Source organism: Histoplasma capsulatum (genome assembly GCF_000150115.1).
Source record: "Histoplasma capsulatum G186AR genomic scaffold supercont2.1, whole genome shotgun sequence".
NCBI lineage: Eukaryota > Fungi > Ascomycota > Eurotiomycetes > Onygenales > Ajellomycetaceae > Histoplasma > Histoplasma capsulatum.
Genome location: NW_025544801.1, coordinates 2,087,144 through 2,100,528, shown reverse-complemented (window position 1 = coordinate 2,100,528; position 13,385 = coordinate 2,087,144). Strand labels below are relative to the sequence as shown.

The following is a 13,385-nucleotide window of genomic DNA, read 5'->3' as shown; positions in this document are numbered from 1 at the left end:
TGTTTTGGGACGGCGAACAAGCTTCACGTAAGCAACGATATCAGCATCAAAGAATGACCTTTCAATTTCTCTTAGACAATTCCTTACATTCATTATCATTACAACATCACGCGTAACTATATTACGATTTAGTTCAAGAACCCTTGTGCTTCGTCGATATGGAGGTGGCTTCTCTCCTCCAACCATCGACCACCAATGGCACAAACGTCAAACCAAGCACAATGGAGACCCCCATGGATATCGAGATGGACCTTGATCTAGGACCTTTACCAGAACCAGAGCATGTTGAAATAGTTAGTGTTGTGCCCGTTACCCTAATTTCACTATAGTTTCTGATAGTTATTCGTATAACAGAATCAAGTTCCATTAGCCACGGCGGACGAAGCCGCTGCGAGCTCTCACCTCAACGAAGAACCTCAGTTTGAAAAGGTTCATATTCGGGGAGTTGATGAGCTTACTACAGAGGATCTGAAGCGGTACGCAAGTGAGCACTTTGCAGCAGAGGAACTCACCCGGATAGAATGGATCGACGACACCTCTGCGAATCTTGTGTATAGCTCTGTCGACGTCGGTCTGCAAGCGCTGGCTACATTTTCACAACAAAACCCGGAGGAAGACACGTCGCGATTACCTCCACTGCGACTCCGGACGGCGAAATCCCTATCTACGCATCCAGAGTCAGTCCTGCAAGTACGAACAGCGGTGAAGACAGATCGAAAGAAGCAACGAGCCCATGAATCGAGCCGTTTCTACCTTATGCATCCAGAGCATGATCCCCGAGAGCGAATGATGAGAGAGTTTGCAGACAGGCGGCGTAACGGCCGGAGAGACGATAATGACAGCGATTACTCAAGAAGACGATTCGATGACAGGGAGCTTAGACGAAGACGGGGTCGCGACAAGGAAGAAAATTTCAACGAGAGTATGTACGATGACGACGCTGCGCGGAGTAGAGCAAGGAGCAGCTCAAACGAAGGCAGGCTAAATGGAGATGGAGGGGAAGAGAGATGGAGCCGTAATAGGCGCGATGTTATTGAGCTCTTCCCCGACGACAACCCTGGCTCGTTAGGTCGACTTCGGGGTCGTAGCGCTTCTCCGCTTAGAATGGAATTTGATCAAGGAGACCCTACGATGGATAGCCGGGAACGGACCCGTAAATCTTTTAGAAGCCGTTCTCCGAGGAACAGCCGAAACAGAGATCTAATATATGGGGCCGACGAATATGCCACTAGCAATGACAGCTCTGAGCGCCGGGAGTTATTCCCAAACAAAACAACATCCAGTTACCTCAAAAGGGAGCTTTTCTCCAAAAAAGTCACTTCAAGCAACCACCGCCGCTCCGATGCGTTCGATGCTGCCGACGAAACTGCAGATCTATTTTCTAAACGAATACCGGTTCCCTTGATGGATGGAACCAGTGGTGGCGAGATATCCGGCAGATCAACAGGCCAGGTTGAATTATTCCCAGATAAAAGTGACAAAAATGGAATCAGCATCCGTGGTGGTGCTGCCTCGGAGGATAAGGGAATCTCTATTCGTGGCACTTCTCAGGGAATATCTATCAAAGGTGCTGCCTCCGTTAGAGAGTTATTTCCCTCCAAATATAATAGTAACGAGGGGAAAGAACTGTTTTCGGACAAGCTTCAGGGTCGAGGGGGTAGGCGCAGGAAAGCGGAGGATATGTTCTCTTAAAAAGGAAATTGGCACTCTGACCTTTTTATTTTCCTCCCGTTTTGCGATGATCTGATGATAAGGCCCAAGACAATTTGGATAACGGTATTTCACCGTTTTATAGAGAGAAGGTATTTTATTATTGTATTTTGGACCTGGCATTATTTTTTTCTTGTTTTATGAGTTCATTCGCAGACTGGTATATGACCTTGGCAGCAGTGTAACCCGCCGAAACTCTTGGGCATTTTGAATTCCGGGATTAAATTACATGTTGAAAATCCAAGTGACTCCATTAGTCTCCTACCTAATAGGAAATACGACCTTAAATGTGCAACTTTTCAGCCAGTTTATCCCACACCTTCTTATCATGGGATGAACAATTGCCTCCCAGGCTCTTCTTCTCCATGAAACAAGCCAAAATTTAACATAAAAACATGGAATGAGGAGCGGGGTGCGCGTGGAAGAATTTCAGAAGAGAATCCTGAATGCTTTCATCTCGATCTCTCACTCTGCCTTCGGTTTCACCATGCGTCCTTGTGGCGTTACGAGCGGGACACTAGCAGAGTTTCTTGAAGAATCGGGGCTGCCACTGAAACAGGCAACCTCACAACACAGGTGCGAAGCTTTGGCCATCGAGAAATTATGGAGCAAATGAAGGTGTTTGATAGATTCCTGGGATGCGAACGAACTGTCCATGGAGAAGATCTGGATGGGTGGAAAATTCCTGGTGAGTTCGCTTCTTGTGCAGAAATTCCATCTTTTTGCAATATTTACCTGCCATTTCTTAGAAATCTGCTCCTTGCCCTGGTGCTTCGAGGTCGTTATATGCATTCTGGACCTTGCAAGAATCAAACTATTTCAAGTTTCATCCCTGCTGCAGAACAGACCCTTGACTCGATTAGTTTTCTTGACGTTTTCACTTTACTAAATTAGACCATAGCACCATCGACACCAAACATGCTTGAGACCCCAAGCGCGGCAAATCTGGTCACAGTCTGTGTTCAACCCTATATAAAACCATCAGAAGATGGCCATCCAGAAGAGGCGTCGCTGCTAATTGTTTCGGGCGCTGACAAACTCGTGAGTCTCTACGATGTCCAAGCACCCTACCCTCTCCTTTCTACGCACGACAACCTATCAGGTAGTCCTTTCCTTTCTGGGATCTATCTCTACGATGGTGCATATCGAGCAATGACAACGATGTCTGGAGAGCTGTTGCTATTCCAAGGACCGAGAGCCATAGCATCCAGGAAAGATCATACCAAATATGCTGTGGACGTGGTATCGTTCCAGGAAGAGCCGCCGGAAGTCCAAACCACTTGGCTAGCGACAGCCGGGTGGGATTCGAGAATATATATCTACAGCATAACCCTCCTAGATGTAGGTGCGCAGCTCACAATCGGTGAACCGCTAGCGGTTATCAAAACGGCCACAGTACCAGAATGCATCCTCCTCATGCGCAGCGAGAGTACGGGGGACTTGGTTCTTCTAGCGTCTCGACGTGATTCGACATGTCTATTTTATTACCTTGTCGAATCGCCATTAAACCGGCTCGAAAGAGGACATAGAATGAATGCCAAAAGTCAACAACTCTACGAGTGCCCACTTCTTGGCAAGCAGGATCTGGCACCGAATTCGAACGCATGGGCTGCGTTCTCACCCGCGTGTTTTGCTCCAAGTCCGCGAGACCCAATGCTTCTTGCCGTCGCGACCTCTAGTAAACCGTATATGCACGTAATATTTGTCCGGGTCCTCATGCCATTTCCATCAGCATCCACATCGCCAACGCCTGGGTTAGGTGCGGCCCGGCGGGCGTCGCAGGCATCACAATCGATGGCAGATCGAGAGGCCGCTGCTATACTTGTCCACGTGAACGCGATGGCGCCGCAAACGGCGTTTTCCATCCCAAAGCTCGTTTGGCGGCCCGATGGATCTGGGGTTTGGGTCAATGGGGAAGATGGTGTGATTAGGGGTATAGAAGCGAAGACGGGAAAGCTTGTCGCTTCATTGAGGGGAGGGCATGAACCCGGTTCCAAGGTCAGAACTATATCGGCGGGTTGGGCTCGCGTAGATTACGGGGAGAATAGGTTCGAAGAATGCTTAGTTAGTGGCGGGTATGATAAGAAATTGATTGTTTGGATGCCGGAACATAGATTATGATAAACTCGTATATAATGCTGCTTTGGATAAGATTAATTTTTCTGAGGAGAATAACAGAACTACCGGACCAGAAGTACAATTATGTTCAGATTTCAAACAAGGATAGACCGATATAACCAGAGCTTCAAAAATAAAATAAAAAAATGATCATCTTCCTAATGGTGGATAATACATGTAGCACATCTGTCCATGCACCTCCGCACCATGGGAGAAAGGCAAAGGGTGTTTGGTAATTAGACGGCAGTAGAATTTGATCTCGGCACGAAAAGATAATAATCCTTCAGCAATTGGACATAGAGAAAATCCCACTGCTGTACACACATATGCCTGTTTTGTCCCATGATTGGAAACGGACCATGATTAGAGAAGTGTATTCACGGTATGCGAGGTTCGTTGACTGGGTGGTAAAGGACCAAAAGTCGTCGCAGTTTTCTGAATACGCAAGAAGTGATTCGAAATTCAGAAGAAAAAAATGAAAAATGAAAAAAGAAATACTACATTTAAAACAAATGCGAAAGTTTCGATTCCGTGGCATTGTGAATCATGCTGCTGTTGAATTGGGGGGGAATTGTCTTTCCCGTTGCCACCGCCTCATGGAAATGAGACAAAAGTTTCTACTCACATTACCGCCTGCTTTTTGTGGACAGAATAGAAAAGGATATCCGCAGAATGGCTTGAATTTTTTTCAGGATTCTCCGAATTTCTAAGCCAAGATAGAACACCTATCGACATGACACATGGAATTATAGACCCGGACCGCAACCTGGAAAACAGAAAGAAAAACAGTAGAAATCGTTTATGCGGATTCTCTCTTGCCCTCCTTCACCTCTTTCTGTAATAGTATGTCAGCTAAATGTCTTACGAATTCGGGAAATGCCCCTAATTAGTAGGTGGACGGCCATGAAAGTCAGAAAATCGTACCAGCGCCTTCATAGTACCATGCAGAGCATGTCTGTGGTTCCGTCGGAATTTAGGATCTGTGCCCTTAAGGGAAGGATAGCGATGGGTTTTTGGCTTTTTGATCCTGTATCAAGAAACATCCAGGAAATCAGTATTTTGTTACTGAGGGGATCGTCGGGATCTTTTTCGCGATATTTCAGAGGGGATATCAAGTCAATAGACAGGGAACCGGGAGGGAAAAAATATAACCACGTACCCGTTTCGGTGGGCTTTCCAGTTCAACGTGTGCTGCGAGCTGTTCTTTGACTCTGAGTGGAGAAGTTGTCAGTACAGAAGGCCTCAGCACGCAAACGCTAGTGACAGGCAAGATATGAGCCTGGCAGAGATAAAATAGACGGATGATTACATACTGGCCATTTTGACGGGTTTGTGGCAACAGAAAGGCTGTTGGAGTCAAAACTGTGGTGACGGAGGTTGGACTGCCAAAACCTGAAGAGATACAGCGTTTGTTTGTGGGATCTCGCTTAGTCACGTGCACTGACTCGAGTGTTTGACTTTCTGCCAAACGTGATGGAACAACGGGATATTGGGGTCAATACTACGAGTAGTATCAATTAGTATCATTGCATTTACACATGATATGGACATGCTTAAGAAGGCTCTCTAAGAAATTGCTAATGAGGGGTTGGGACATAAAAGCATTTGTAATCCAAACATTTAAATGGCACTGTTACGCTTAAGAATTTATGTATATGTAGATATCATGGAGTGGTTAATTGATATTCCAATTCTAGCCGAAAAAAAAAGATATTCGATATCTAAACACCAAAGCCACCCGAGAGCTTCATGTAGTTAATTGATGAGCTCTCCTTCCCATAAAATTCTATCCTTCCTCACATATTCTATGCCAATACCAGCGCCTTGGCTCTACAGATCGAAGAGTTCGAGATCACGTGGAAGACTAGCCGCATTTTGTCCTCCCGAACTTCCAGTCCTGCTTTCCACCCCGACTTCAGTTCTGTGCAAGACACGCCGCTCCATCCCCATTCTTCTCCATCCTCCAATTGCGCAATGAACTCGTTTCGATTCGCACGGGCTGCTCTCAGGGCAAGCCCATCTACATTCAGAGTTCCACTCCAGCGGAGGGGCTACGCCGATGCCGTGGCCGATAAATTAAAACTTTCCCTTGTGCTCCCGCATCAGGCATGTCTCCTCACCCATTCGCGAGGTCTAAGTCCAATTGGATAAATTATGATTCTTTATTGATGACACATTGCTAATATATCTTGATGTTCAGAGTATATACAAGTCTACGGATGTGTATGTTTTACAACCGCTCAATTCCAGCTCACTTCCTCCCCCATCTTGAACCACGACACGAGAACACCAAAATCGTTACCGATGCCTAACCAAAACAATCCCATGTGTATACCACAATAAAACTAACCTTGCAATTTATAAAAAAAAAAAAAAAAAAAAAACAGTGTCCAAGTTAATATCCCTGCTGAGTCTGGCGTGATGGGCGTTCTTGCGAACCACGTCCCATCAATCGAACAATTGAATCCTGGTCTTGTCGAGATCATTGAAGAATCTGGAGGGACCAAACAATTTTTCTGTACGTCCGATGATTATTGGGCCGTATCTGGTGATTTTAAGGCATGGCAATTCTAATGTTGATATTTACTTTTTGTTTGCAGTGTCCGGAGGTTTTGCTGTCGTCCAGCCTGACTCCCAGTTGAGCATCAATGCGGTCGAAGCATACCCCTTAGAGGATTTCAGCGCAGAGGTAAGGAGAAATACCTCTCACTTCCCCAAAAACAACTCAATTGCGGACATGCACATACAACTAGCGCAAGGAAAACTGATCAGAATCGATGAGCAAAATCCCAGGCCGTAAAAGCGCAGATCGCTGAAGCGCAAAAAGTTGCCAGCGGCGGCGGCAGCGAACAAGACATCGCTGAGGCAAAGATCGAGTTGGAGGTATGAAAAATTAATGGATACTCTCCAAACCTGCTGCAGCCTTTGAAAAGTTGTCACAGCTAATGTGTTTATTCTATCATATATAGGTTCTGGAAAGCCTGCAAGCGGCGCTTAAATAGATAGATCTATCCTCTTCACACAAAAATTAATCATGTTCCGCACCACCTCAAACCTGTCAAACTCATCACAATGGGTAATCTTTTTATTTATACAATACTGAGTAGTGTAACATTAATGCCCAGCAGAACCTTCTCTTCCCTATGTGCTTTATTCATGTCTATTTATAGTTATCACCTTTAGCAATAATTTTGATGAGATTATTGCTAGTATTACTGTTCAATTATCTCGTTGTCACAGTTGATATATTTGAATTGAATATGTATATCATTTTACAAGCATTTTTTTGCTCATTTCTGTCGGAACTGGTGATAGCCAGTCGATGACTGCAAGTCGGGATAGCATGTGACAGTTGTGGCAATGCAGTGCATTTAAATTTGTATGGCACCTCTCTATAAGTATTGTGGGGGGGGAAATAAGAAAAAGATGAAGAAAAAGTGTTCTTGGGAACGGCTAAGGAATGTGAAAAGGGGGCGCCCAAATACTGTATACCAAGACAAGGTTGATGAATGGAGTATGATATTGCATCTGTTTACATTTCAAGGATGAAGATATATGTATCTACCACAACAGCACAAAATATAAATAACAATAATAAACATGAAGGATGGAAGGTGGGTGAAACAAAATAATTAAAAAAAAAAAAAAAAGGAGAAGGCAAGGGAGAATTTGTACAGTACATTGCATTCAGATCCGTATTCTCGTCCAAAGACAAAAAGAGCAAAGAAAAAATGGGGCCATCAAAAGCATTCAAAACATGAGTCACATCCATCGGAACATTTCAAAATCAAAAATGAAAATCATGGAAAGTAAGAATGAAAAGGGAATTGCTATCCTCAAGTAAACTCCACATTATGCCTCCCTTGCCTTGACATTGTCCTCCTCTCTGCCCTCCTCCGCTCTCTCTTACTGGCGTGACTGCTCAAATCAGTACTGCCAGGTGGAGGTGAGTTGAGGTAACTTGACGGAGCAGTAGCACCAGGTATATGTGGGGGAGGTGGCAATGGGCTGGAGTAGATACTGCCGCCAGGTGGTGGAGCACCGGAGTAGTTGCGTATTGGCGTCGGTGTTGGTGGTCCTAGAGTCGAAGCTGGCGCGGCGGTGGAAGCACCGCCTCCTCCGAGACCGCCGCCGCCACTAGACGCCGCAGCAACATCCATCTGCTCTTGCTGCATGCGTTCCCGCTCTTCGACACGGCGCCAATGATCGTCCGTTCCCTCATGGCCTGAGAGCGAGCTGACGCTCCCATGCCTCCGGTGACTGGACCGGTGAGGATCCCTTTTCTTCGCTCTCCGTGACGCAGCTGCCTCTTCTGGTGTCAGGCGGCGGAGAGTTACACGGCGGCCCTTGTCATTGTGGAATTTCACGTTGATGGAGACGGGCTCAGATTCGACGGATTGGTCGCGACCTCTCCGGCGGCGGCCTGAGTTTGCTGTCGCTGTCGCTGCTGATGCTGCTGATGATCTTTGAGGCTGCTTCCCATCACCGCCAGCACCACCAATTGATGTTACAGTGTCTGATCCGGAGGCAGTGCGATGACGATGGTGGTGATGATGAATGGGTGGAATTGGGGGAATATCACCTGGAGGAGGGGCGACGTGAGGATCTGTACTCTCTGACATCTCAGTGCTGAATGAGTTTCTCCGCCCAGCAGTTCTACGCGACGGCGGAGGTTGGCCATCACCTGTGTATCTCCGATGATTCGTACTTTGCCTCGCTCTTCGCTCGTTTTCAATATCCTGCCGCCGAAGCTCTTCGACTCGATCCTGCTCTCTTCTCTCACGACTTTTGAAAATATTTCTCAGTGCAGCGAATGCACCCGCGCCAAAAAGTGCGTTACGGACCCCATGGCCTCGCTCGCTCTCCTCTAGATATCCGCTGTCGGTGTACCCTATACTTGGTGGGCGGCTGGGAGGCCCATCGTATGGCCGTGGATGGCTAGGCCGCGGTCTTGCTTCCGCGGTCTGAACCGAGGAATCATCATAGAGGCTGTCATGTTGCGTATTACCTTGTCCATTTCCATGTGCTGGTTCGTATCTTCCCGACTCAGTATCACTCTCCCGTTCACGGCGTTTATCAAAATACTTTTTCGCCAGACCCGCAGCACCAGCAAGGGCACCTATTTGGAAGAGGCGTTTTCCCCACCCACCCCCGCCATGGTGGTGATCACTTTTTTCGTCATCACGGTGCGGTCGAGGTGTTGTATCTGATTCGTCTACGGACGTTCTGCTTCTCGATCGATTTCTCATGCGCCTTCCAAGCATGGCGAGTCCTGCCCCTGCAGCTCCAGCGGTTGCGAGACGGCCGAAGTTGCTGTGACCGTGGCCATCTTCTACGACTTCGGGACCTGACATATAGCTTCCACGACTGTCATAGTCTACGCCCATCCGACGCTCATGGAGGTATGTTAGGATGAAATAAATGACGATCAGGGTAAAGACTGCGAGGGTGTAGAGGACGAATAGAGCTAATGGCGATCCATAAAGAGTAAGCCCAAGGGGTATCTGGGCAATTCCAAGTAATGCAATGACTCGACCCAGCCATTTGTGGAGCTAGTTCTTGTTAGTGAATCCATTATCATATATTTTTGTGTACGTATGTATATGTATATGCCGAATCATCATGTTCGTGTGTGAAGTATCGGAGTTAGACTTACCATAATCTTCAAGGGCATATGGAACAACCGCTTTCCCTTTGTTCGCTTATGTACAAACCAGCCCCAAAGTGTCTGAAAAATGATCAAAACGTATATGGCCAACCCGATTCCATGATGGGGATTTGTTAAACTCCTTTCAGGCCCGACAGCAAACCATCCTAAAACGAAAACAACCGTCGACAAAAACAGTGAGAGAATGTGGAGCCATATGTGGTATCTCAACGCCCAAAATGGGGATGGAGAATAGAAACGGGCCATTAATATGGCGGTCGGAATGAGGCATAGAAACGTAATGGCAGCGATAACACCGTGAGCTCGAATTAAGGAATGGTAGCCAGCCATTTCCCGAAACCTGTTTCCCATGCCTATTTTAGGAGTCAGCATTCTTTCGCTTTACTCTTTCTTTCATTTCTTCCTTTCGTTATGAATATAAGTAATATAAGTGAACAAGTTGAAGACTAACTAACCATTATATCGCATAGTCTCAAAATTCAAGCCCATCAAATTCGGCAAAAGGAAGGTATTCCGCTGTGAATCCCATGTTCCGTCCCCGACGTGCAAAGTATTTGACGAGTAGGTACTCGAACCCGGCGGGGCCAGCTGCGGAAGAGAAGACATTCTCTGGTCTTCAATTGAGCGAAGCAAAGCAAGGGATATGGTTATTTATTAGCCTTGCGATTGCCGTCCCCTCCTCCCTCCCTTGGAGCGGCTCTCCTCAGCCCTTTTGCTTGCCTTTGGGCGTTCCAACACCGGCAGAGCCGGCAGAGCCGGCAGAGGAGACCTGTACAAGATCTCTCACACTGAAGAGCACACCATAAGCTAGCCTAGAGATATGGACGACGTATCTTCGTAGGCTGGGCAAGAAGTCGCGAGTAATGCTGAATAACTCCCGGGCAGCTGCAAGAGGCGATTTCCTTGCCTTTTGGAGAGGATACAGGTTAATCCAAGATCGGCCCAGCGAGAGGTTCAGGCAGATATGGGGAACTCCAAATGAGAGAAATGCCCAATCCCACAAAAAGAGTTCAAGTACAAGTAGAGAAGGGTTGTCAAAAAAAGAGAGATACTTTGTCGAGTCCCAGGGGGAGAGCAACGGAGCCAGGCTACGTATGGGAGAAGTTGTTGTGATCCACAGCAGCAAGGCGATGGCCCAGTATCTGGCCATTTGATCGTGCAAGTTCCTTGTCGCTGTTGGAGAACCAAAACGGATTGCTGTTTCGGGATTAGCGTTGCCAGCTAATAACCGGGACAACGGTATGGTAATCACGGTAATCACGGTAATTAAGTTAAGTTACGGTAACGGGTCGATGAGTCAGCAGGACGCCCCGCATTGCGTCATTGGCTGCAGGCCTGAGTATCCCAACTGCCAGCAATTAATTCCTCGCTCCGTCTCCTGTGCAAACAGCACATTACTGCTTTCATATACAACACAATGGGTGTATTATCTCTGTATGGAAACTGATCACACGCTCCCCTTTGTCCATTATCTTTAGATTGAACTGAACACATATTCCCCTTTCCTTTTACTCCGTTAGCCTAGTCCGGAATAACGTCTACTGCAGATCATGCAGCCCCTCGACAAACCTTCTTGCCTGTGGAGAGTTGGTGCAAACCGTGCAAACAACGAGATAGCTACACCGTACAGCTAACTATCACAATATCAGCTAATTATCAGCTCCGACGGCGTGACAAGACATCGCCATTCCGTGGAACTTGCTCAAGATTTACTCACTTCACCATGTGGCCACCTTCTGCTTCCCGATGAAATCTACCTTTACACATATTTTCGTTTCCGCCATGCAGCGGTCGTTTATCACTGAATAAACTCTGTCGACCCTAGCTCAAGAACCACAAATCAGACGCCATGACTCCTCAAGGCGAAGTCTTCATCAAGGCATTATCACGGTAGCTATGTCCTCCGTATCAGACCCATTCCCACGGGGAAGTGAGTGTGGAAAGAAGAAGAGTAATGCTGATATGATGCCCCATCTCACTCACTCCAGCCTCCTTGGTTGGATCTAGTACTTCTCCCAAAAACCCTCCCTCCCAGCCAGCTTCACTCCCACATGAAACAACACCACCACCTCCTCCTTTAAAACCCAACCAGAAGATTAAAACCATATCCTAACTAATTCTATCTATAAGCGCCTTCTGCTGGTCCGCCTCCTTCTACCCGCAACCAATCCTAAACTACCGCCGACGCTCCACCCACGGCCTTGCCATCGACTTTCCAGCCACAAACACCCTAGGCTTTATCTGCTACATGATATACACCTTGGCCTTCCTCTACTCCCCTCTAATCCGCGAGCAGTACGCGGCCCGTCACCCCATCTCCCCAGAGCCCACCGTGCGTTTCAACGACGTCGCTTTCGCTATACATGCCGTCCTCCTCAGCTCGCTGGTGTTGAGCCAGTTCTGGCCGAGTATTTGGGGGTTTAAGGTATCTAGGTTCCAGCGGATAAGCAGGCCTATCGCCGGGGTGTTTTGGGGTTGTATTTTTGTTGTTACGCTGTTGGCGGTTGTTGTTGCGGCGCGGGGGACGGGGGCTAGCCTTGACCCCCAAGATTGGGCGTGGATTGACGTGGTATGTTCTCCTACTTTCTTTGTGTTTGTCCATTTCATTTTTTCCCTTCGATATCATATCTCAATCCCTATCATTTGTCATATTGGGATTGTGTAACCCCCAGGAAGCAAACAATTAACTGATTTGAAAAAAAATCAAATCAAAACTTAACTCAACTCAAAAACAGACCTACGCACTCTCCTACGTAAAGCTCGTCATAACAATCATAAAATACATCCCGCAAGCATGGGTGAACTACAAGCGCAAGTCAACCGTCGGCTGGAGCATCTCGGCTATCCTACTCGACTTCACCGGTGGCATACTGTCCGTCCTACAGTTACTCATCGACTCCGCCTTCGAGGACGACTGGAGCGGCATTACGGGTAACCCCATCAAGCTGCTTCTGGGCAATGTTTCTGTATTCTTCGATATCATATTCATCCTGCAACATTATATCATTTATCGCGGGAAATGGGTGGGGTCTAACGCCAGCGGCGCAGGAGTTAGGGTTGGAAATGGGGCTGTGGGAGATGGAGACGAGGGTGTGGAGGGTGCGTCTGCACCTTTGCTGGGTGATCGGGCCAGTCGTGGTGGCGGCAGGTCGACGCCCAGGGTTGCTCTACCGTGAGCTTCGTGAAGAATTCCAGTCCAGGGATACCTTTACGCCAGCGAGTATCTCGCGTGGACTCGTCCAAGCGGGATTCACTTTCTTCCACCGTGGCATTATATCGCGCTCTTCTTTAGATGTTCCTCGAAATTTATCGCGTAAATTCTACCGCATATTCTTCGTTTTTTATCTCGGATTTTTTTATCTCGGATTTTCCTTGGGGTGGTTTTTTTTTTTTTTTTTTGGTGGAGGTGGGAGGAGGAAGTTGTGGAGTGATAGAAATTCTAACGACATTATATATAATAGTCTGGAGGTCTATACAGATGGGACATACATACTTGATATTTTCTTCCCTGTCACTGCCATCGTCATCCCCTCTCCCGCCATAAAGAGTTGAAGGTGACTTGAATGGCACAAGAAATCTGCAGGAAACCCACACCACCAAATTAACCAAAAAAAAGAAAAAGAAAAAGAAAAAGGAAGAAAAACAGCTTGAATAGAGTGAGTTTAAAGCAACCGCAATAGATAGTTAATAGGTATATAATGAAGAGAATATAGGCTAGAAAATAAAATAAATATATAACATGTAACATATATAATAAAGAACAGAGTCAAGAATTCAGCAGGAAAAAGTGGCATATACGTGTGGAACAGGGCAAAGAAAGACAACCTAACACAACAAAACGAAGGACGTGTGAACAAAAGAATGAGTATGAGGGGGAATCAAGTCATGG

The 13,385-nt window shown here is 46.8% G+C and overlaps 7 protein-coding genes across 7 annotated transcripts; 4 read left to right on the top strand and 3 right to left on the bottom strand.

Annotated features, from left to right (window-relative positions):
• Window positions 1-87: 87 nt before the first annotated feature.
• On the top strand, window positions 88-1,982 carry HCBG_00679 (uncharacterized protein; the record flags this gene model as incomplete). Its single annotated transcript, XM_045427729.1, has 2 exons — window positions 88-293; window positions 355-1,982. 2 exons carry the CDS (start codon window positions 159-161, stop codon window positions 1,690-1,692), a joined length of 1,473 nt encoding a protein of 490 aa, XP_045291704.1.
• Window positions 1,983-2,313: 331 nt separating this feature from the next.
• HCBG_00678 (uncharacterized protein) lies at window positions 2,314-4,064 on the top strand (the record flags this gene model as incomplete). The annotated part of the gene is made up of 3 exons (XM_045427728.1): window positions 2,314-2,398; window positions 2,612-3,785; window positions 4,010-4,064. The coding sequence occupies 3 exons, from the start codon at window positions 2,314-2,316 to the stop codon at window positions 4,062-4,064; spliced, it is 1,314 nt and encodes a 437-aa protein (XP_045291703.1).
• On the bottom strand, window positions 3,834-5,200 carry HCBG_00677 (ribosomal 60S subunit protein L29; the record flags this gene model as incomplete). Its single annotated transcript, XM_045427727.1, has 4 exons — window positions 3,834-4,663; window positions 4,753-4,855; window positions 4,988-5,039; window positions 5,142-5,200. The coding sequence occupies 4 exons, from the start codon at window positions 5,146-5,148 to the stop codon at window positions 4,628-4,630; spliced, it is 198 nt and encodes a 65-aa protein (XP_045291702.1).
• A 586-nt stretch (window positions 5,201-5,786) lies between these two features.
• Window positions 5,787-7,141, top strand: HCBG_00676 (ATP synthase subunit delta; the record flags this gene model as incomplete). The annotated part of the gene is made up of 6 exons (XM_045427726.1): window positions 5,787-5,934; window positions 6,029-6,051; window positions 6,216-6,346; window positions 6,429-6,517; window positions 6,622-6,711; window positions 6,798-7,141. The coding sequence occupies 4 exons, from the start codon at window positions 6,250-6,252 to the stop codon at window positions 6,828-6,830; spliced, it is 309 nt and encodes a 102-aa protein (XP_045291701.1).
• A 523-nt stretch (window positions 7,142-7,664) lies between these two features.
• On the bottom strand, window positions 7,665-10,102 carry HCBG_00675 (uncharacterized protein; the record flags this gene model as incomplete). Its single annotated transcript, XM_045427725.1, has 3 exons — window positions 7,665-9,380; window positions 9,485-9,849; window positions 9,952-10,102. The coding sequence occupies 3 exons, from the start codon at window positions 10,100-10,102 to the stop codon at window positions 7,665-7,667; spliced, it is 2,232 nt and encodes a 743-aa protein (XP_045291700.1).
• A 97-nt stretch (window positions 10,103-10,199) lies between these two features.
• HCBG_00674 (uncharacterized protein) lies at window positions 10,200-10,646 on the bottom strand (the record flags this gene model as incomplete). Its single annotated transcript, XM_045427724.1, has 1 exon — window positions 10,200-10,646. One exon carries the CDS (start codon window positions 10,644-10,646, stop codon window positions 10,200-10,202), a length of 447 nt encoding a protein of 148 aa, XP_045291699.1.
• Window positions 10,647-11,345: 699 nt separating this feature from the next.
• HCBG_00673 (cystinosin) lies at window positions 11,346-12,672 on the top strand (the record flags this gene model as incomplete). The annotated part of the gene is made up of 3 exons (XM_045427723.1): window positions 11,346-11,386; window positions 11,627-12,065; window positions 12,232-12,672. 3 exons carry the CDS (start codon window positions 11,346-11,348, stop codon window positions 12,670-12,672), a joined length of 921 nt encoding a protein of 306 aa, XP_045291698.1.
• Window positions 12,673-13,385: the final 713 nt, after the last annotated feature.